The sequence below is a fragment of the Podarcis filfolensis genome (genome assembly GCF_964270895.1).
Source record: "Podarcis filfolensis genome assembly, chromosome: 3".
In the NCBI taxonomy this organism is placed as follows: domain Eukaryota; kingdom Metazoa; phylum Chordata; class Lepidosauria; order Squamata; family Lacertidae; genus Podarcis; species Podarcis filfolensis.
Window position 1 is genome coordinate 536,515 of NC_139606.1, and position 23,917 is coordinate 560,431.

The following is a 23,917-nucleotide window of genomic DNA, read 5'->3' on the forward strand; positions in this document are numbered from 1 at the left end:
TTTCTGCAGATGCAATAGAGGCGGTGAAGAAAGTCTTCTTTGCCGTCGCTACCGCCACTTGGTAGGTTCGACATTGAACTCTAACCTGTGTCCGGTCAGCTTCAGAATGGGTTATCCGCCACTGGCGCTCTAGCCGTCTCAGCGATTGTTTCAGTGCCCTCAGATTCGTGGAAAACCACGGGCCTGTCCGGGCTCCATGCAATCGGAGAGGGCGTTTTGGAGCCAGACAGTCGATAGTCCTGGTTAACTCCACATTCCAGCAGGTCATCAGGGAATCAGCTGAAAGGCCATCAACATGGGATAAAGCATCCCCTACCACTCTCTGGAAACCATTTGGATCCCTTAAGTGGTGGGGTGGACCATCCAAATCAGTCCCACCTAGTACACACATACTGCAATGTGTAACAATACGGAACTATCTGTACAGATTTTGAGCTTGGCAAAGATTATTTTGTCATGTCAGACTAACCTGATCTCGTTTTTTGACAGAATTACAAGCCTGGTAGATGAAGGGAACGCAGTGGATGTAGCCTACCTTGATTTCAGCAAGGCATTTGACAAGGTGCCCCATGATATTCTTGTAAAGAAGCTGGTAAAATGCGGTCTTGACTATGCTACCACTCAGTGGATTTGTAACTGGCTGACTGACCGAACCCAAAGGGTGCTCATCAATGGTTCCTCTTCATCCTGGAGAAGAGTGACTAGTGGGGTGCCACAGGGTTCTGTCTTGGGCCCGGTCTTATTCAACATCTTTATCAACGACTTGGATGATGGACTCAAGGGCATCCTGATCAAATTTGCAGATGACACCAAACTGGGAGGGGTGGCTAACACCCCAGAGGACAGGATCACACTTCAAAACGACCTTGACAGATTAGAGAACTGGGCCAAAACAAACAAGATGAATTTTAACAGGGAGAAATGTAAAGTATTGCACTTGGGCAAAAAAAATGAGAGGCACAAATACAAGATGGGTGACACCTGGCTTGAGAGCACTACATGTGAAAAGGATCTAGGAGTCTTGGTTGACCACAAACTTGACATGAGCCAACAGTGTGACGCGGCAGCTAAAAAAGCCAATGCAATTCTGGGCTGCATCAATAGGAGTATAGCATCTAGATCAAGGGAAGTAATAGTGCCACTGTATTCTGCTCTGGTCAGACCTCACCTGGAGTACTGTGTCCAGTTCTGGGCACCACAGTTCAAGAAGGACATTGACAAACTGGAACGTGTCCAGAGGAGGGCAACCAAAATGGTCAAAGGCCTGGAAACGATGCCTTATGAGGAACGGCTAAGGGAGCTGGGCATGTTTAGCCTGGAGAAGAGGAGGTTAAGGGGTGATATGATAGCCATGTTCAAATATATAAAAGGATGTCACATAGAGGAGGGAGAAAGGTTGTTTTCTGCTGCTCCAGAGAAGCGGACACGGAGCAATGGATCCAAACTACAAGAAAGAAGATTCCACCTAAACATTAGGAAGAACTTCCTGACAGTAAGAGCTGTTCGACAGTGGAATTTGCTGCCAAGGAGTGTGGTGGAGTCTCCTTCTTTGGAGGTCTTTAAGCAGAGGCTTGACAACCATATGTCAGGAGTGCTCTGATGGTGTTTCCTGCTTGGCAGGGGGTTGGACTAGATGGCCCTTGTGGTCTCTTCCAACTCTATGATTCTATTCTATGATTCTATGATTTTCAGTTTTTAATCAAATCTGCAACATTAACCAAAACATTCAAGAAATACTAACATTGCCAGTGCTTCCAGCTTACTTGTTTGTGATAACAGTTTTAGTTTCTCGGTGTCTAAATACGAATTGGTAATATTTAATATTTTCATCAACTGGGGTGTTTTCCAACCAGAAATGCTGGTATGATTTCCAACATGCAGAGAAGCAGATTTCAAAATATGTCAAAATATCAGTAATACAAAGGCATCCTTGAGAAGAAATGGACAGTGGGGTTGTCACTGTCAAAAAGAGGATAAGATATGATTGGAACTTATAAAGAACAATCAGTTGCTTACTCTAACTGTAAATCTTTGCATAAACATTTGTGCAGACACAATTATGAGTTCTCTCCCTATGCAGAAACTTCTCAAACCATACTAGAGATTTGGCAGGTACCTCAATGCCAACCTCTCTGTCTAGGGGCTTAGGTCCTGCCTTCCCACTCGGCTCAAATCTTCAACCCACATAGAAGCTCTCTAGAAGGACCATGCAGAAGACATTAGATACTAAGTACCATAGTACTAAAATATGGATGGTCATCTGGATATGGTGGGACTAACAAAAAAATCACTATTTTGAAGTAGAATAGAGTGAGTAGTGTTTCTATAGCCCAGAAAGAATATATTTCGATGGCCAGAGATACAATAATCTAGCACAGTAAGCAGCCTAACTTAACTGGAAAATATGTGGAACAAATATATTACTATTCTTTAATACATGTATATATTACTATTCTTTAATACACGTATGAGAAGAATTTGCATCAGAATGAAATCAGGTCAAAAGCCATCAACAATCCTTCCCCCAAAAAAGCTCTGGGCCATCTCCCCCCATTTTCTTAATTTTGAGTCCCCCAAAATAGAGGGCATCTTATACATGGGGGCATGTTATACACAGAAAAATATGGTAAGTCAGAAGTCCCACAATGTAATTTCCCATACCATCTCTGTTGCTGTTGTTTAGTTGTTTAGTCGTGTCCGACTCTTCGTGACCCCATGGACCAGAGCACGCCAGGCACTTCTGTCTTCCACTGCCTCCCGCAGTTTGGTCAGACTCATGTTTGTAGCTTCGAAGACACTATCCAACCATCTCGTCCTCTGTCGTCCCCTTCTCCTTGTGCCCTCCATCTTTCCCAACATCAGGGTCTTTTCCAGGGAGTCTTCTCTTCTCACGAGGTGGCCAAAGTATTGGAGCCTCAGCTTCACGATCTGTCCTTCCAGTGAGCACTCAGGGCTGATTTCCTTAAGAATGGATAGGTTTGATCTTCTTGCAGTCCATGGGACTCTCAAGAGTCTCCTCCAGCACCATAATTCAAAAGCATCAATTCTTCAGCGATCAGCCTTTTTTATGGTCCAGCTCTCACTTCCATACATCACTACTGGGAAAACCATAGCTTTAACTATACAGACCTTTGTTGGCAAGGTGATGTCTCTACTTTTTAAGATGTTGTCTAGGTTTGTCATTGCTTTCCTCCCAAGAAGCAGGTGTCTCTTAATTTCGTGGCTGCTGTCACCATCTGCAGTGATCATGGTGCTCAAGAAAATAAAATCTCTCACTGCCTCCATTTCTTCCCCTTCTATTTGCCAGGAGGTGATGGGACCAGTGGCCATGATCTTCGTTTTTTTGATGTTGAGCTTCAGACCATATTTTGCGCTCTCCTCTTTCACCCTCAATAAAAGGTTCTTTAATTCCTCCTCACTTTCTGCCATCAAGGTTGTGTCATCTGCATTTCCTGTATCTTTCTCTATCTCCCTCGCATTTTGCTTGCCTTCTCTCCCCCGCTATTTGTAAGGCCTCGTTGGACAGCCACTTTGCTTTCTTGCATTTCTTTTTCATTGGGATGGTTTTAGTTGCTGCCTCCTGTATAATGTTGCGAGCCTCCATCCATAGTTCTTCAGGCACTCTGTCCAGCAAATCTAAATCCTTAAACCTGTTCCTCACTTCCACTGTGTATTCATAAGGGATTTGATTTAGATTGTATCTTACCGGCCCAGTGGTTTTTCCTACTTTATTCAGTTTAAGCTTGAATTTTGCTATAAGAAACTGATGATCTGAGCCACAGTCAGCTCCAGGTCTTGTTTTTGCTGACTTTATAGAGCTTCTCCATCTTTGGCTGCAGAGAATATAATCAATCTGATTTCGATGCTGCCCATCTGGTGATGTCCACGTGTAGAGTCGTCTCTTGTGTTGTTGGAAAAGCGTGTTTGTGATGACCAGCTTGTTCTCTTGACAGAACTCTATTAGCCTTTGCCCTGCTTCGTTTTGCTCTCCAAGGCCAAACTTGCCAGTTGTTCCTTTTATCTCTTGATTCCCTACTTTAGCATTCCAATCCCCTATAATGAGAAGAACATCCTTCTTTGGTGTCACTTCAATAAGGTGTTGTAAGTCTTCATAGAATTGGTCAATTTCAGTTTCTTCAGCACCAGTAGTTGGTGCATAAACTTGGATTACTGTGATGTTAAAAGGTCTGCCTTGGATTCGTATCGAGATCATTCTATCATTTTTGAGATTGCATCCCAGTACAGCTTTCGCCACTCTTTTGTTGACTATGAGGGCCACTCCATTTCTTTTGCGGGTTTCTTGCCCACAGTATGGTGGTCATCCGAACTGAATTCGCCCATTCCCGTCCATTTTAGTTCACCGATGCCCAGGATGTCAATATTTATTCTTGCCATCTCATTTTTGACCACATCCAACTTACCCAGGTTCATGGTTCTTACATTCCAGGTTCCTATGCAATATTTTTCTTTACAGCATTGGACTTTCCTTTCGCTTCCAGGCATATCCACAACTGAGCGTCCTTTCGGCTTTAGCCCAGCCGCTTCATCAGCTCTGGATCTACTTGTACTTGTCCTCCGCTCTTCCCCAGTAGCATGTTGGACGCCTTCCGACCTGAATGGCTCATCTTCCAGCGTCATAACTTTTATATGCCTGTTGTCTTTGTCCATGGAGTTTTCTTGGCAGGGATACTGGAGTGGCTTGCCGGTTCCTCCTCCAGGTGGATCACGTTTGGTCAAAACTCTCCACTATAATCTGCTTATCTTGGGTGCCCTGCTCGGCATAGTTCATAGCTTCTCTGAGTTCTTCAAGCCCCTTCGCCACGGCAAGGCAGTGATCCATGAAGGGGATACCATCTCTAACCATCCACTATTATAGGCAGTCAATAATTCAAAAAGAAAGTCAGCACTATTGAACATTAAAACTCTACAGCTGCACCCAGAACCATTTTTAGACATTATTACCAGAAGAATGACCCATTAAACTCAAGCACTGCTGGACCTATGACTCACATGAAAAACTACAAACGGAAAATTTAATTTAATTAGGCCTTATTTTCTTATACTCCATAGTAAGACAAAAACATTTCCATTAATTTTGGTCACCTCTGAAGATTCCAAATGAACTTACGATGAAAGTGGCTACACAGCTGTCAAGTGCACTGTTATAAGATGCTGAGAAATGCAACCTATTATTCAGGAAGTGCTGCTAGTAAAGATTTTACATTTAAAGAAAATAATTACAACATTCCGGACAAATTAGATGGCTTGGAAGTATGCTTGCATATCAAATCAAATAATTTTTGTTCACTGCTTGAGAAGCTAGGGTATTAAGTCCATTTCCCAATATTAAAATTCAATATTCTTCACTTATAAAGTGCTGTTGCTTCAAAAATGATATAATTCTAATTAAAAACCACTGTTCATTTCAAATCTAATTAAAACAATGTAACTGGAGAATATTCAAATTGTTGTGTAGATGTTCACTGTGTAATTCATTTTGACAGTTTTCCAATATCACATGGCTGTACATTTCAATAACAACAGATGAATAAATGCAAGAGCTCTCAAACAGTAGTGCCCAAATCACATTTAATGATGATTTACTTTAAGATTTATTTGATGTAAAGATACTGAGGAGCAGGCCTTTTAATGCAGTTATAAAACAGTGCCACCATGAGGAGGTGACGTGAGGCATGATTTAGAATTTGAGCTAAGCATGTACCAAACAACTTGCCTCCAAATGCTGTAGTCTACAGGAACATGTCATATGATACCTTTCTTTCCAGCTTAAATCTGAAATGTCAAATGCAATTATAGGCAATAGTTGAATCTAGAATTTCACGAGTGGAATTCTGCTCACAAAGCTGGATGCTCTTGGATCTCTGCTGCGTCCGCAGCCACTGAAAATTTGCTAGGGTTTGGGAGCCCTTTAGAGCAGTGTAGGTGGCAGCAGGTTATTCCATTTCAGTTCATGGAAGCGACCACTTGAACAAGCCCATTCCACTAACAGATTACCCCTTCTGTTCACAGGAGGCTCCTTCTGTTCATGGAAGGACATATTTTGTATTGCTAGTATTGCATTGTTGAAATGTTTTGTTATTATTTTTGTATTGTTTTGTTGTTTATATCTTAAGTCCTAAATCTAGGGGCAATTGTTTGATCCCTAGGATAAAATGGTGAGAATTCTTATGTGATTAGAAAAAGTGGTACTCACACGAGCTCCTTTTTCTGGGAAACATTCACAACCCCAACTGCAGTCTCTTCCTGCGCAAGGTCCTGTATAAGACTTCCCTCCCTGAAAAATAAAACAAACATTCAAATGACAGTTAAATAGCACGGCAACAGCAAGAAAAACAACTAGTATGGCAAAACTAAAGGGAATCATAGAATCGTAGAGTTGGATGGGACTGCGAGGGTCATCCAGTCCAACCTTCTGCAACGTAGGAATCTCAGCTAAAGCCTCCATGACAGATAGCCATCCAACCTCTGCTAAAAACCTCCAGGGAAGAAAAGTCCACCATCTCCCAAGGGAGTCTGTTCCACTGCCAAACAACTCTTACCGTCAGAAAGTTCTTCCTGATGTTGAATTGGAATCACCTTTCTAGTAACTGGAAGTCATTGGTTCAAGTTCTACCCGCTAAAGCAGGAGGAAACAAGCTTGCTCCAACCTCCAGGTGACAACTCTTTAGAAATCTGAAGATGACTATATCATCTCCTCTCATGCTCCTCTTTTCCAGTCTACACATACCCAGCTCCTTCAACCATTCCTCATAAGGCTTGGTTTCCAGAACCTTGATCATCTGGTCACCCTCCTCTGCATACCTTCCAGTTTGTCTTAAATTGTGGTGCCCAGAACTAGACATAGCATTCCAGGTGTGGCCTGACCAAGGCAGAATAGAGTGGGACTATTACTTCCCTAGAAGAACATTTTAAGTGATTATTAATGATTGGGGACTCATTAACCAATCTTAAATTGAATACCATTTACTACTTGGATGCATAGTAAATTAAAAATGACATTGAAACAAAAATGTTTTAAAGTGTGTGTGTGTGTGTGTTTGCCAACAAAAAAGAGAGAAGACAATTGGAAGCTGCAGCAGCCTCTGTTGCTGAATGAGAAGTGGTTAAATATTCTAAAAGAAAAGACATCACTGAAAATTTAATCAGCCTTACAAGCAGTAAAGTTATGTACACTGTATCCCTGCTAGATACACTGGTATGAGCTACATGTGTGCTTGGAAAAAAGAGCAAGATTAAACAGAACAATATTTCTGCAGATGGGAACAGAGCTTACCATTTATGTACAAACACCTCAAAGAATGTGAAACTGCAAGTGACGCCTGAATGCTTTTCTTAGTGAAAAATGGGAGCTCATCTTATTCATCAAAAGATTTTTGGTGGAATGCAAACTTTGAAACTATGCATTGCAAAGCAAATGACAATACATCCTTCCTCTTCCAGGTTCACATAAACCTGTTGCTCCAATGTATTATTTCTTACCTAGTATACTAGGGTTCTCAGCAAACTACAGGCAGTTAAAGCCAGTTGCAAAGATTTTAAGGTTTTTTTCAATCTAATTTTGTCAAAACAAAACATAGGCCAATATCAATAATACAATACATACAGAGATGTACCGTGTCTATATTTAACTGCTCTTTGCTTACATATCTATGATTGTCCCATCTGCTTAACTCAGAAAGGTCCTAAGACGAATTACATCATTAGCTTCACACAACAGGAAACTAGGAAGTCTGGACACTCTTCCCTACATGGTGCTTTGAGACAGGTCTATTTATAAACTACTTTGCATCTGACTATTGTAGTTCACCCACCTGCACAATTTGGCTATTCTATGGAGTTTTCAGTTTTCACATATAATTTACAATTCATTTGTTCTTATTATGTACACATATGTACATACATACATCATACTGTACAGCTCAGATACTGTTTTTGGATGATGCAGAAATTTTCTGCAGTACTTTACTTCAAAAGCTGCATAAACATTGTCTCAGAACTGCAGTGGGTCTTGCGGTTTACTTTGCAAACAAAACGTTCTTATCAAAGTACAAGCTAACATACTGAGATTATAAACATCCAAATAGTCAACTTCCTTTAGCAGACTCAAACAATATCATCTTGTCGGTTCACATCCTCTCTCATTACGTTCCAGGCCGAAGTGCTTAACAGATTCAGGAAATGTCTGTTCTGGGAACAAACAGAAATATTTGAAGACCTACATTGTAGTGCACCAAAAATACTGTTGCTTGTTTGCAAACATGGTGCAAATATTACCAAAAAATGTGAGCATTTCTCACTGAAATTTAGAATATCAAGAAAGTAATTATTTTTAAACAGCCACATGATCTTATTTTGGATTATTTATATTATTATAATTATGTAGATATGCTTTTAGACTTAGGGCATGTACACATTAGTGACTCAGAAAGTATCTGTCATTCCCCCCTGCTGTGTTTCAAGCTGTGTTTTAAGTTGCTGTACATGAAAGGGAATTTCCGATCTCTCTATATCCTTTTAGGACTCAATTTAGGACTCCATTTTGTTTGCTAAAACCAGTGCTATTTTTCTAGAAAAAGAGGTGCCGGAACTCACCATGAAACTCCCTTGTTCTCTTATAGTGGTGCGAACTCCCGCTGCGCTTCGGGGGCTCAGGCAGCTACCCGCAAGCCTTCGGAGCGCAGCAGGAGTCCCCGCTGCGCTCCGAAGGCTTGCGGATAGCCGCCTGAAGCCTGAAGAGCGAGAGGGGTAGGTGCACACCGATCCCTCTTGCTCTCCAAGCTTCACTTCGCTGGAGAGGTGCTGCACAGTTTTCCCTCTCTGCGCAGCGCCCCTTCAGGGAAGCGGGAGGAGAAATGGAAGGGGCTCCTTTTCTCCTGCCACTTCTCTGAAGGGGTGCTGAGCAGAGAGGGGGAGAAATTTTTTTTTTCCTGTTCTCTCCCTCCTATGGTCCGGTGCGTCCTATGGTCCGGTGCGTCCTATAGAGCGAAAAATACGGTGCTGGGCGGTTGTCACCTTGAGGAGCAGACAGAGAAGGCAGTGGTGGCTGGCAGCAATTCTCAATAGCAAGAAATACCTTCCCATCCCAAGGATTATCCAGGACTATGGATGGATGGATACTCAGTTTCTTAAAGTGAGCGCTTTTTTTTTAATGAAACAAACCAGGAGACCCCAGCAGAACGCCTTGTGCAAAGTGCTTCTAGGTTTGGCGGCTGTTGTTTTTAAGCGCATGTTGTAGGGGAAAAGGGAAATGATGGCCAGCATGTTGAGCCTGTGCCTTTCTCTCTCTGTTTCTCATCCGAAAGGGGAAGGAGCAGGAGGCAGGGAGAGCAGTCTCTCTCTAACCGGCCAGGATGATGGCGAAAAGAAATACTGCCGTTGCCACCGCCCCATTCATACGCTCCCCTCCCCTGGACCCCACGACAGACGAGCGCGTGAGAGGGGAGCATATGAATGGGGGCGGGGGCGGCGGTATTTCTTTTAGACATCATCCTGGCTGCTTAGAGAGAGACTGCTCTCCCTGCTTCCTGCATTCCGGGGGGGGGGGGGTCTGCTGCGATGGCACCCTGCCAGAATAGTGGTGCCGTGGGCGGCCTGCTGCCTCCACAAGCCCGTTCCCCCGCCAGTGGAGAGAAGGTGAAATGAGTGTCTAGCAGCTCCCCTCTAGGGCCCAGAGGAAGAGTGTGTGGACCCCGGAAAAGCTGATCAATCACCAAATGATTTACATCTGTGGAATAATTCTATTTCAATTGCTACATATATTTGCAAACAGTATGCATAATAACCTGACAACTCAGGAATTTACTGCGTCATAGAACTTCGAACGGTAGACTTGGACAACAGCCCGGACTGCAAGATAACAGTAAGCCACGAAATGCTGCGCTGGCAACAGACAAGGGAAATACACACATACACAAACTAAGCTGTGCTTGTCAGATTAAAGGATACATGACTGTTCAACATGACTGAGAATTGACTAGCCAGGGACTGGAGACTTTGAGAGTTTAAGATCGGAATGTGGAAGTTATGAGAATCACAAGAAGGCAGAAATATAACTATGTGAGATGATTCTTTAGAGATCCAGAATATGGGAAGTCTGTTTGAAATTTAATAATTAATAATTTGGATTGTAATTTGTTTTTGTTTTGTTTTTTCTTGAATTGGATTATGATTTGATCTGATTTGTTATTAATTGGATGTTCTTAATGGAAAATTAATTTAAATTTTTTTTTTAAAGAGAGAGTTGCAGTTTTAATCTGAAATCTTAGGTGCAGTACTGGGCGCACAACTCAGAAACTGCTTGCGCTGATGAAAATCCCTGTTGCAAAATGTGCCTAGAACAATGGGAGTTTTGAACACTGTTGTTGTGGTTGTTGTTGTTGCTGCTGCTATTATTAATTAATTAAATTTATATACTGCCCTATACCCACAGGGATTCATATACTTAATTCCTCACATAAGGTTATGAGCCCAGAGGGAATTAAATCATAGAAAGTGGAAGGTTTTGTGGTGATTCCAGTGATAAATGTTTTACGGAGTTTTTCAGCTTTTGAGGCTTGAGTTTCAAAGTGCAAAAGATAGAATCCCCCAGCCCCCTCCAAAACCAGGGAGAAGCTTCCTAGGCAAGAAAATAAAATGTACTGAAGAGGTAAAAACTTAACTATACAAAATGCAGTTTGGAGGTTTATAATAGATCTTATAACAGACCTTGCAGTTTTTGCTGTCACCTGATCATTGTGATCTGCTAAAAGAAAAGACACAATAGCAATGGTTGGGTGACCTGGTATGGACAGTAGTAGAGGGGTAATAACCTCATTCCTCAAGTGGCAAGGCAAAGTTTCATTTTTGTTCTTTCTGAAAAGCTTTTTGGCAGTTTTTCATTTTATTTTTGGCATTTCTCTGTCAGCAATTTTGTTCTTTTTTGGGATTTTTTCTGTTTTTGATTTTTCAAATGGATAGCAAGAATTTAATCAGCCTAATGGCTATAGGACTAACTTACAGTGGTACCTCGCAAGACGAATGCCTCGTAAGACGAAAAACTCGCAAGATGAAAGAGTTTTTCGTTTTTTGAGTTGTTTCACAAGACGAATTTCCCTATGGGCTTGCTTCGCAAGACGAAAACGTCTTGTGAGTTTGTTTCCTTTTTCTTAAAACCATTAATACCCAGGGAATCCGTGCTTCGCAAGACGAAAAAATCGCAAGACGAGAAAACTCGCAGAACGAATTAATTTCATCTTGCGAGGTACCACTGTAGTTGTATTTGAGGTTGGTTGGTTGGTTTTAAAAACAATCAAATGGTAAATAAATGTTAAGAAATAAATAAATCTTAAACTTGCAAAAGATTATGGGTGCAACACTGAAGATTCTATTTGCAAAGCACAACCTATTTTAATAGCTCATTTACATAGATAGTTTTAATTATATCACTGTTTAATAACTCCCCCCCCCCCATGTTTTTAGCTGCTTGCTTTATCTGTCAGCCACCTTGAGTCCCATTTCAGGCAAAAGACAGAATACTGTATAAATGAAGAATTAGAATAATTTATCTTGAATAAGCTTTAATTTAGCATTAACTAAATTAAAAAACTAAACTAAAACTAAATTAATTTAGCATTAATCATTTCATGTTTTCACATACTAAAGCAAGGAGTTCCTATATTTATATGAAAGCACCCACTGCTCATCTCTAGGTCATTGAAGATGGAACATAACATAACATGAACAGAACATTTTTAAACTTCTTGCTGTGTGATAGACATGGAATTCTCCAAAAGAATCTGTTTCCCAGCTGTTTCTAGCCAGGGTCAGTCAAACGGATGACTGAGTTCTGTTAGGGAAAACAAATAACTGTGCTGTGACACTAGGTCCCCAGCTCTTTTTATAGCTCTTTTGTGTATCAGCATTTTGATGTTCCCAATAAAATGCACAATAGAAAAAAACAACTTCTGGTGGTTGACCAATGTATGATGATAATTTCTTGATGAATTTTTAAAACTTGACCTCTTGTCTTCTATGTAAGTTTGACATACAGTTTTGAACACCACCTTAAAATTAGTAGCTTTGCCTAAAATTCTTTGTGTTTCTTCTTCTGTACATCTTATTTGCGCAGGTCCCTGGGCAGGCAGGCAAAATGGGAACAGCTGCTGCCCCAGAGGGTGTGGTCCAGCTGCTGGAGCAGCATTATAAAGCCTGCCTGCCTAAGGGGACGGGGCTGCTCCCAGCGGGGAGACACCAAAGGGGGTCATCCCTTGGGGTGGCCCTTTGGGGGTGAGACAAGGGCAAGGGCCAGCCCCTCTGTGTTAATGTTATTAAGTAATTATTTAAATGTTTCTAGGTCTTCTAAATTGTTTTTAATCTGTAGTATTTTGAATTTTTGTTTGTTTATTTTTGTTGGGGGGTGGGATGGACGTTTGGTTGGGGCTGGGGATTGGTTTAATTTTAGTATGATTGCAAATTATTATTATTGGGGGGGTTGTTTCTACTGTTTTATTAGTTTGATGTATGGTTTGTGTTCTGTTCTGAAGGGGGAAAGGTCAGGACTGCCTGGGAGTGGGCCCCAGCCAACAGAATGGCTGCGTCAAGTTCCACGGGGTGGGGAGTGGGATTCTCTGGGACACCCGATCTCAGTGATCACAGGCAGGAGAAGGAGCTACACTAAGACCAGACCATGTCATTACCAATGAGGCAGGTTTAGTTGTTTGAAGACTATCCCTGACTCCAGGTCTGATCCTGACTTGAAGGATACTGGAATCAACAAGGGAGACCCACACAACCTTAAGGAGCTGTTGTGCAATGCCAGGTCAATGACTCACATGACGGCTGTCATCCATGACTTGATTGTGGATGGAGGACTTGACCTGGCATGTGTAACAGAGACTTGGTTAGATGAAGCAGATGGGCCTGTTCTTGCCGCTGCTGGTCCACCAGGTTTCTCTTACGCACAGCAACCCAGGTCATATGGGTGTTGGGGGGGGGGGTTGCAGTCATTAGCTTGCACCAGGCATCCTGTTGGGAAGACCCAGTTTTCTGACAGCATGTTCTGAAAGCTGGACAATAGGGGCAGTACAGGATTCCTTTTGGTGTACTGACCTCCTCGCTGCACCAAGGATTCCCTGCCTGAGCTGCTTCAGGTCGTGGAGGATGTTCTGCTAGAAACACCTAGTTTGGTTGTCCTAGGGGACTTTAACATCCATGCCAACACAACCTTACAAGGGGTAGCTCGGGACTTCGTGGAAAGCATAGCCTCCATGGGGCTGTCCCTGAATACGTTTGGCCTAACTCATAGTCACAGGCATGCCTTAGACCTGGTGTTTACCTCTATGGATGTGTGTGAACTGACAGTAAGTAAAAGCAAAACAAAAGAAGTGCCATGGCCGGATCACTTCCTGGTGCAACTGGACTTCTCCGTGAGCCTTCCCCTCTGCAGAGAGGTGGGACCAATTTGGATGGTCCCCCCCCCACTTAATGGATCCAAATGGTTTCCCATGTTGATGGCCTTTCAGCTGATTCCCTAGTGGCCTTACCAGGGCTATCAACTGTCTAGCTCCAAAGCATCCTCTCCGATTGCATGGAGCCCGGACAGCCCTATGGTTTCCCCCAGAGCTGAGGGCGATGAAACAACTGCTGAGACGGCTAGAGCACTGGTGGCGGGAAAACTCATTCTGAATCAGACAGGACACTGGTTAGAGCTGAACATCGAGCCTACCAAGTGGCAATAGCGACGGCGAAGAGGACTTTCTTCACCGCCTCTTTCACTTCTGCAGAAAACAGCAGCAGGTGGCTTGCAATCTAATGGAATTATCTTCACCATCGGGGCTTGGTAAGGCCCGCAAGATCTCCTGCAATGATTTTGCAAAGTTTTTTTTGCAGATAAAGTCGCTCAGATTTGTAAAGAGGTAGACTCCAAGGTTTCCCAGTAGTGATGTATGATGTATGGAAGTGAGAGCTAGACCATAAAGAAGGCTGATCGCTGAAGAATTGATGCTTTTGAATTATGGTGCTGGAGGAGACTCTTGAGAGTCCCATGGACTACAAGAAGATCAAACCTATCCATTCTTAAGGAAATCAGCCCTGAGTGCTCACTGGAAGGACAGATCGTGAAGCTGAGACTCCAATACTTTGGCCACCTCATGAGAAGAGAAGACTCCCTGGAAAAGACCCTGATGTTGGGAAAGATGGAGGGCACAAGAAGAAGGGGACGACAGAGGATGAGATGGTTGGAAAGTGTTCTCGAAGCTACAAATATGAGTCTGACCAAACTGCGGGAGGCAGTGGAAGACAGGAGTGCCTGGCGTGCTCTGGTCCAGGGGGTCACGAAGAGTCGGACACGACTAAACGACTAAACAACAAAGACTCCAAGGTGGTAGAAGGGCCCGGGTGGGAGAGTCCTAGAGTCCTGTCTAGTCAAGTTACATAGGCTCAATTTCAATCTGTTACCTCTGAGGATGTGGACAAGCTGCTTGGACAAGTGAAACTGACCGCCTGTCTCCTTGATCCTTGCCCATCCTGGCTTATAAAAGCGAGCTGGGAAGGGCTGGGCGATGGGCTCTGCAGGGTGGTGAATGCTTCTCTCTGTGAGGGAGCCTTCCCAGACCCACTGAAAGAGGCGGTCATTAAACCGCTTCTTTAAAAAACATCTTTAGACCCAGCCAATTTGGCCAACTATCGCCCAGTCTCAAATTTACCATTCTTGGGCAAGGTGATTGAGCGGGTGGTTGCCGAACAACTACAAGCACGCCTGGAGGATCCGAACCATTTGGATCCCTTCCAATCAGGATTCAGGCCTCACCATGGGACTGAAACTTCCTTGGTCGTGCTGGGTTTTTTTGATAGATAATACTTTATTCGGCTATAAGCCCACAAGGTAAAACCAATCAATAAATAAAATAGCATTTTACATTCTAAAATATCAACTAAAATATTTCAACGCATATCTAAATATCAACTAAAATATTTCAACGCATAATCTCCTTCACGTTACATACAATCTCTAGATGTACCATATTGTGGCCTTGAATATAAAGATGCTGGATAGAGTTTACTAGATTTTTAATAGTCATGCAGCATTCCATGAAGTCTTTTATATGAAAGAACTGAATTCAGGAATCTGGCAACCTGTAATGTTCTATAAGAGTCAATGTCTTGGAGTAGGTAGGCTAGATGTAATTCAGGTGGTTTAGCAACAGTTTCCAAAATGATTGAACTCAGAATCCTTGATCGGGGAACAATATATAAAGGACAATTAAACAAGATATGATAAAGGGATTCTATTGATTTGTTGTCACATGCGCATAAAACAGAGGTTTTACCATTAGAAAATCTATTGCTCAGCACATTTGAGGGGAACACATTCAATCTGGCTCTAACAAAAGCGAATCTATGCGACGCAACCGATAAGGTAGACAGATATCGAGGTATCTGGGACATAAATGTAATGCCCTGATTTATCGGGGAACATGTACCTCCACCTGTAGTAAGATTTTGTTGCCAATCAACCTCCTCCAATCTTTGTTTGTTGACCTTTTTTGCTGTAGTTAGATCTAAATTTAGTATATCGGAAGGAGAGATTCCATAAGACAACATTTTGGAATGGATTTTTGTTGCCCATGGGCTGGTAAATTCATCTCTCCAAAGGCACTGAATAAGATGGTAATTGGGCAATTTATGCCAAAGGGACAGCCAGTAATTAAAGGCATGTCTCCACATCAGGATCTCTAAGGAGGGGGTCTTAAGTTCTAGGCGAATAGCCGAGTTGCTTACACAGGAGGGTAGTTTCAAAAGGCGTCTGAGAAAAAGATTTTGCAATGTCACCAGAGGCATGAGGTTTACAAAAGCGCCCCACGACCCCATGGTCGTGCTGGTTGATGATCTCCGGCAGGCTAGGGACAAAGGTGAGAGCTGTTTCCTAGTTCTGCTGGATCTCTCAGCGGCGTTTGATACAATTGACCATAACATCCTTCTGGACCATCTAGAGGGGCTGGGAGCTGGGAGCACTGTTATACAGTGGTTCCGCTCCTTCTTCCTGGGCCGTGTCCAGAAAGTGGTGGTGGGGGATGAGTGTTCAGACCCCTGGGCTCTCACTTGTGGGGTGCCTCAGGGTTCTGTTCTCTCCCCCATGCTTTTCAACATCTACATGCAGCCGCTGGGAGAGATCAACAGGGGGTTTGGGCTGGGTGTTCATCAGTATGCGGATGATACCCAGCTCTACCTCTCTTTTAAATCGGAACCAGTGAAGGTGGTGAAGGTCCTGTGTGAGTGTCTGGAGGCAGTTGGAGGATGGATGGTGGCTAATGGATTGAGGTTGAATCCTGACAAGACAGAAGTACTGTTTTTGGGGGGCAGGGGGTGTGGAGGTCTCCCTGGTCCTGAATGGGGTAACTGTGCCCCTGAAGGACCAGGTGCGCAGCCTGGGAGTCATTTTGGACTCACAGCTGTCCACGGAGTCACAGGTTAATTCTGTGTCCAGGTCAGCTGTCTACCAGCTCTATCTGGTACGCAGGCTGAGAACCTCCCTGCCCGCAGACTGTCTCACCAGAGTGGTGCATGCTGTAGTTATCTCCCACTTGGATTACTGCAATGTGCTGCTCTACATGGGGCTACTTTTGAAGGTGACCTGGAAAATGCAAATAATCCAGAATGCGGAAACTAGACTGGTGACTGGGAGTGGCCACCAAGACCATGTAACACCGTTACTGAAAGACCCACATTGAAATTGAAATACTTTATTGTCACTTGTACAACTTGTACAATACAGTGAGATTACACAAGCACCCCCCTCTCAGCTCTCTTAGTCTTAATTCCCCTCGTTTACTGACGCACACCAAACCCAAAAGTCAATTGACCTGTTGTTATCTTTTAATTCAGCAGCCTAACAGCCCACGGATAGAAGCTGTTCTTTACCCTGTTGGTGCTACTAACCATGTTTCTGTATCTTCTGCCCGAGGGCAGGAGATCAAGAAAGTGCTGGCCAGGGTGTGAATCATCCCTGAGAATTTTCCTCATTCTCCTGAGGCAACGTTCTTCCGCTATTTCATCCAGCGGATTCACAGGACAGCCCATAATATCTTGTGCTATATTTACCACCCTCTGCTGGCACTCCCTATCAGTTGATGTCAAACCAGCGTACCACACTGTGATGCTGTGGTACATTGGCTCCCAGTACATTTCCGAGCACAATTCAAAGTGTTGGTGCTGACCTTTAAAGCCCTAAACAGCCCAGTATACCTGAAGGAGCATCTCCACCCCCATCGTTCATCCCAGACACTGAGGTCCAGCACCGAGGGTCTTCTACTGGTTCCCTCCCTGCAAGAAGCGAAGTTACAGGGAACCAGGTAGAGAGCCTCATCAGTAGTGGCGCCCGCCCTGCGGAACACCCTCCCATCAGATGTCAAGGAAATAAACAACTATCTGACTTTTAGAAGACATCTGAAGGCAGCCCTATCTATGGAAGTTTTTAATGTTTGATGTTTTATCACTTTTCTATTATCTTTATTAATATTATGTTGGGAGCCACCCAGAGTGCATGGAGAAACCCAGCCAGATGGGCGAGGTATAAATAATAAATTATTGTTGTTGTTGTTACTATTGCCGTCGCTATTACTATTATTATCATATGGTCTTGCTTGGTTTTGCAGCTGCTAAATTGTGCTAATTAGTGTTTTATCTGTAAAGAGAACTAACAGTATTTCATAACCGATTGATTGTTAGCCACTTTGACGGTCCTGCTTGGATGAAAAGATAGGTTAAAAATGTTTTAATAATGAATAAACATAGCTACGAAAATTCTGTAGATTGTGGAAGACTTCTCTAAAGTATGGCAGCATCACCAGCACTGATGATAGCTGCAGAAAGTAATATCCAGACTGTGAATGAAGACTACTGGGAGAGCAATGGACCCTCTTTCCCAATAAAACCTAGTGCATAGGATCTGAAACAAGGTTGTGATCTGAACTCACAGAGTCCAAGGTCCACTCAAGCAAAACTAAGGCTGTTGATTACAAATGAGAGGTATGAATTCAATGCAATGAGATAGTGAATAATTATTAATGATTGTATGAATGTATGTATTTATTTAGCAGTTTTATTAGCTACCCTTCAGCATAAGATCCGAAGGCAGCAAACAATTAAAAGTAAAATTCAGTAAGATAGAATAACAAAATAATAAAAGCTTAGAGAAGGAGCAAAACCAATAAAAAGCAGCTGAATAATACAATTAAAAGCATCTTTACAAGATGCTGTTCACATGCCTCTGCAATTAAAACTTTTGGCTGGTGCTGGAAAGACAGCAACATTAGCAAGTAGATGAGTCGCTCCAAGGTGCAACAACAAACGATAAGGAAGAAAGAAATGAAAAGACCAATTTCTAATAAGACAAGTGGCAAAAACAATCCAATACTTGGATCTCTTGAGCATTTTCTCCATCTCTCATCGATACCTCACATCCCATCCTGTGACTTAGGTACAAGATCAAGTATTCCCCATTTACACTACATACTTCCAGACTCACATATCACACTGATTTGTTCCTACCTCTTTTTAAAATGGAATTATCAAAAGAGGAAAACACCCCTACATTAAAAGGGTGGTTACAGAAGCTGTGGGAAATTGCTTTGATGACCAAACTGATCCACTTTTTTTTTTAATTAAGTTTTTTATTATACAGAACTTATCACCTAAGCTGCTTACACTCACCTTGAAAGATGGATTAAAGAGCCTGGAATTGTCAGAAAAAAAGAAATCAATATCAATGGAAGATTGCTAAATCATCTACAATATGCAGATGATATAGTCATAATAGCCCAAAGTCAACAAGAACTGAAAGAAACACTGGAAGAACTAAATGAAGAAACAAAAAAGACAGGGCTGAAGATGAATTTAGGCAAGGCTAAAGTAAGGTTTAAAGAAGAGAATGATGTACAAATAGAATGCAAAGAAAAAAATCAAGTTGAATAGATCTATTTACGACGAAAAGATATACTGGGGAGAGAAAACCAAACAGTGTTTGTCAACCCTGGTGGCTCCCCACATAAAAAGTGAACATATTCTGTCGACAAATGTTAGTTGTAAACTACAAGTAACAAAGATAGAGCTGGGGAGCCAGGAAATGTTATTGATCAATGTGTATATCCCTCCCACTCTCACTGTCACAGCCAAGAACTCACAATGGGATTTTATTGCACACATCCTTGAGAATCTGGACTTCATCTGCCCTGACCTACATGTTATCTTGACTGGAGACTTTAATGCCTGCTTAGGTCAAGGATGGGAAGTGTATATAAAAGCATGGGAGATCTTGGACTCCTCCGCTCTCCCAGACTTCTGTTTTTGGGAACACAGATCCCGGGATCCACTAATTAATCTGGCGGGTCTGCGACTCACTAAGTTGACTAACACCACAGCCCTGACATGGCTCAATGGGCTAACTGACTGGGAAGGCTCTGGGAATTTTACCTATATCTCCCCGCAGGGAAATAGTGTGGTGGACTATATTTTGATACCCACTAAAATGATGCCCTACGTGGTCAAATTCTTCATAGGTGATCCTATGCTTAGTGATCATCTCCCCCTACATTGCAAACTTGTCTTCCCATCGAGAAAGACAGAACAGTCAATTAATCCATCGCACCAGGAACCGAGATCCCAGCACACAAGGATATGAGTTAACGAACATACTCTATCATTTTCCAAAGTTTGGTGAATTCTGATTGTGTGACCCATTTGTTCTCGGTAGAGAAAGGCAAACTTTCCCCGGTTTGAGGAATTTATTGACATTTTAATAACTGAACTGTCCCATTCACACTCGCATAAGCCACCTAAGAAGAGGGGGATTGGCAACTGGACTGACAAAGAAACCATAACAATTAAAACCGAGGTCAGGAGAGTTCAGAGAGACAGGCAGCTCTTGATTGCCTGATATTTACTTCTCCAGATCATGACAACTCAAGGAAACTATTCAGCTCAGCCGGATAAGATATAATCAGGAATGTTGGGATACGCTACTTTCAGCTATCCTAACGAAAAACCATAGGAAATTTTGGAATAAAGAGGAGACCCAAACAATCATGGGTAGACTTGAAAACTGACGTTGAATATGTTCATATTAACTGTGATGTGTTGTGGAGCAGAGAAGTGGACCATGAGACGGAGCAACATGAGCAGCTTAAGAACAACACAGCATGCACCATAACACAGAATGTTAGAAAAACTAGTAATTGGATACAACAAAGATAAAAAAAATTATGGATGCTGTGGAAATGGGCATCTGCAGGACATGTCGCAAAGGGCAATTTAGGCTGATGGACAAAAGCATTGTTAATATGGAAACCTTAAATTTCTATTGCTGGGATAGCTCAGTTGATAGAGCATGAGACTCTTAATCACAGTCGTGAGTTTGAGCCACATGTTGGGTAAAAGATTTCAGCATTGCAAGGGGTTGGATTAGATGACCATTATGGTCCCTTCTAACTCAACAATCCTATGATTCTAAAGACAAAGGGGCAGCCACCTATGTGATGGGTGGGCTATCTAAAGCTAACAGTAGGGCGTATGTGGTTGCAAAGAGGAAACAAGAATGATGGAGATAACTTGGAAGAGGTCTATATCCAAAGATGGATGTGAGATGCTGCAAAAGAAAACAGAAGTAAAAATACAAAAGGGCTCCGCTAGGGGCACCTTGGAAGATGGCCGACAATACCATCTCTCCAGCTCACTCGAGGTAATTAAGGGGCTGATATGGGAACAATTCAGCCTCCCGTTTTTCTCCCCGGTGTAAGGGGAGATGCAGCCTCATCCGCGGTTGCCCATAAATCACCCCCGAGTTTGAAAGAAGGAGGGCGTGAGGGCACTGGACGGAAAACCCTCGAGCGAGTTCGGGTCTCCCGGACGCTGTCTCCGAGTGCGACCCAAGTTGCGTTTCTTAAAATAAAAAATTGGAAATAAGAATCATCGCACATGCTTCAAGCGAAGAAAGGGTTTTTTTTTCAGCTGCTAATTAAATCTGCCACTGAGAAGTTAAGAGTGATGGAGTGGACTGGAGATAACATCAAAGAATAACATCTATGCCGGTATGTTGAAACGGAATGGAAAGGGGGTGGGAAAACTTTCTCTTTTCTTATTACGATATTACCTAACAACCCCCCCCCCAGAAGAACCGTCAAAATGACCTAGAGCAAGTGAGATTGGAAAATAAGCTGTGTGGAAATGAAAACAACAAGTAAAGCCTTTGTTTGTTGGAATATCTGGGAAGAAAATAAAAGGCTCTCTGTGACGCAGTTTTCAACCGGGATCCGCCATTATGAGACAGACTATCTTGTGAGATTAATAGCCATAGGGGGAGGCAAGCCTTTACTCTGTTATCATGTTTGTACTCTAAGATTCCAGGCACATTTCCTCTGGAAAGGCTAATTTATGGTGCAACTTGTCTGGGAAAATTAATGAGCAAACGCCTAGATTCTATTTCATCGGAGCTGGTAAAAAATGGCATCTGCCACTCAAGGAAGACTTTTGGATCAGCGTGTTAAGATTTACTGCAAACAAAAGACTTACCAGTTCTAAAAAAAAGGGGGGGAGCTTTATAAAGTTCACACAGAAGTATAATATTGTTTATTTTAACTTGCCTGTGGAAACAACTCAGAGAAGTTGAAGAATTAAGAAGAAAAAGGATTAAGAAGAAAAAGGATAACATCAATAAGATTGGAAGATGGGACTGGTGAACATTAAAAGCAGCACAAATATGAGATGATCGGACCCTACTGAACTCGAAGCATGGGAACCCCCAACAAAATTTATAATTTGGCAAAATATTTGGATTTTATGATTTGTATTGGTATAATTTGGAATAATTAATGTGATATGATTTGATTGTTTAAGAGAAAACTTAATAAAAATTATTATAAAAAAGAAGTAAAAATACAAATGTAAAGTATTTTCAGGGCAAAATAAAAAGGAAATCTGGAAATAGACTTGAAAAGTTAACATATACATAGAACATAAAAGGTACTCCAAGCGCAAGAGACTGAGGGCATATTTATGTATTGCAAATCTTAAGAGATATTGCTGAATATTGATGTTAAAGATTGTTGTTCCCTCTTCTTCGAGGGAATAATATAGAGCCTGCTTTTCAAGCTACAGATCCCCAAAATGACTAAATATGTTTTTTAAAAAAATAGCACAATGATTCCAAGCCAGATTGAAGTCCTGGATGATACCTTTCTAGAGAAGATTACCAAATATTCAAAAAGGAGAGAGATAATGGTCATGGGAGACTTCAACTACCCCAATACTGTATCTGTTGAGACTGAAACTCGGTCAAGAACGTAAGGTCCAACAAATTCCTCCATTGCCTTACTGAGAGGAGAGATCACAGCAATCTGCAAGTATCTAAAGGGCTGTCTCATGGAGGATGCAACAAGCTTGTTTTCTGTTGCTCTGGAGGGTAGGACTCGAACCAAAAGAAGGAATTTCTGACTAAACACCAGGAAGAACTTTCTGACAGTAAGAACTGTTAGATAGTGAAACAGACTCCCTCCACAGGTGGTGGGTTTGCCATCATTGGAAGTTTTAAAGCAGAAGGGTTTTTTTAAGCAGAAGGTCATCCACCATGGATGTTTTAGTTGAGATTCCTGCATTGGAGAGGGTTGGAATAGATGACCCTTGGGGTCCCTTCCAACTCTACAATTCTATGTTTCTTTAATTCAGATGTTTTCATCGGGAGCTTTCATTAATCACCACTGAATATACATACACTAGATATAGGCACATTCTATAGACATACGTAATTCGCAGACATTATAAAGGGGAAAGTCTACAATGCAGTCATACCTCATGTTACGTTTGCTTCAGGTTGCGCGTTTTCAGGTTGTGTCCTGCAGCGACCCGGAAGTACTGGAAAGGGTTACTTCCGGGTTTCGCCGCTCGCGCATGCGTAGACACGGAAAATGATGTCACACACATGCGCAGAAGTAGCGAATTGCGACCCGCGCATGTGCAGATGTGGGTTGCCTTCTTTCCAGGTTGCGAATGGGCCTCCGGAATGGATCCTGTTCCCAACCAGAGGTACCACTGTATATGTTGCTGTACGGCACACATTAATTTAATGTACGAGTGGTCATAGTATAAGAAACCCAGGACGAAAGAAAGAGCACATAGTGAAAACCTCTTTCTTCCATCTGGTCCATTAGGCCATACAAGGTGATGGTGGATTTAGTATCTGGGTTTGGCTCCCATCAGGCTGAAATTCCAAAACAGACAGATGTTAAGAGAATCTTAATAATGGTTCCCACAATAGTTATTTCTTGTCCCTTTTAAGTATATTAAGCAAATAAAAGCTGTATAGAAACAAACACCTAAAATCTGAAGTGTGTAAGTGCAATGCTTCATCTGGTATAACTTCATGACTTTATATTTTTAATATAATAATCTTCTTTTCCTTTTAAATGTATCTGCTTTTTGTGTTTTAACTTTTTGTGTTTTTACTGTACACCACCTGAAGATGACTGTATAGAAGGCAATCAGTAAATTAAAAATACTGTTAAAAACAGCTAGGGACTTCCGCTGCATGTGAAGACAGTCTCCAGCGGATTTAGCAGACAAGACCAATAGTGGGCCTAACAGTCAAGAAAGCAGTCTCCGCACATGCTGTAGAGGGCAGTGAGGGACAGATGGGGCTCCTTAACCTGGGAAGGTAGCCCATTTAGGAGAAAGAAAACTCTGACACTAAACCCCCTCTGTCTTTGGGAGAAGAAAAGGCTAAGGAGTAGTAAACCCTACACAAATCCAGAATGGAGTCCCTAAGGCGGTTGGATGCCTTGCCGCCTTCTTCCGGCAACTCATATTGCTCTGTTTTCCTTTAGACCCCATCAGCAAGGCTGAGAGGAGGTCTTGTCATCTAGGCAGCCCAGAA

At 42.4% G+C, this 23,917-nt stretch overlaps 1 protein-coding gene across 2 annotated transcripts in view; it reads right to left on the minus strand.

Moving 5' to 3' along the window:
- The window catches only part of COL4A2 (collagen type IV alpha 2 chain), a 196,129-nt gene that overhangs the window by 139,497 nt on the left and 32,715 nt on the right, over positions 1 to 23,917 (minus strand). For both annotated transcript variants that reach the window (XR_014546319.1, XM_083606368.1), the window contains exon 4: positions 6,215 to 6,295. Coding sequence is in view for 1 of the 2 variants with exons in the window: in XM_083606368.1 (XP_083462494.1) it covers positions 6,215 to 6,295 (81 nt within the window). In the remaining variant the exon portion in view is untranslated. The remainder of the gene's footprint in view (positions 1 to 6,214; positions 6,296 to 23,917) is intronic.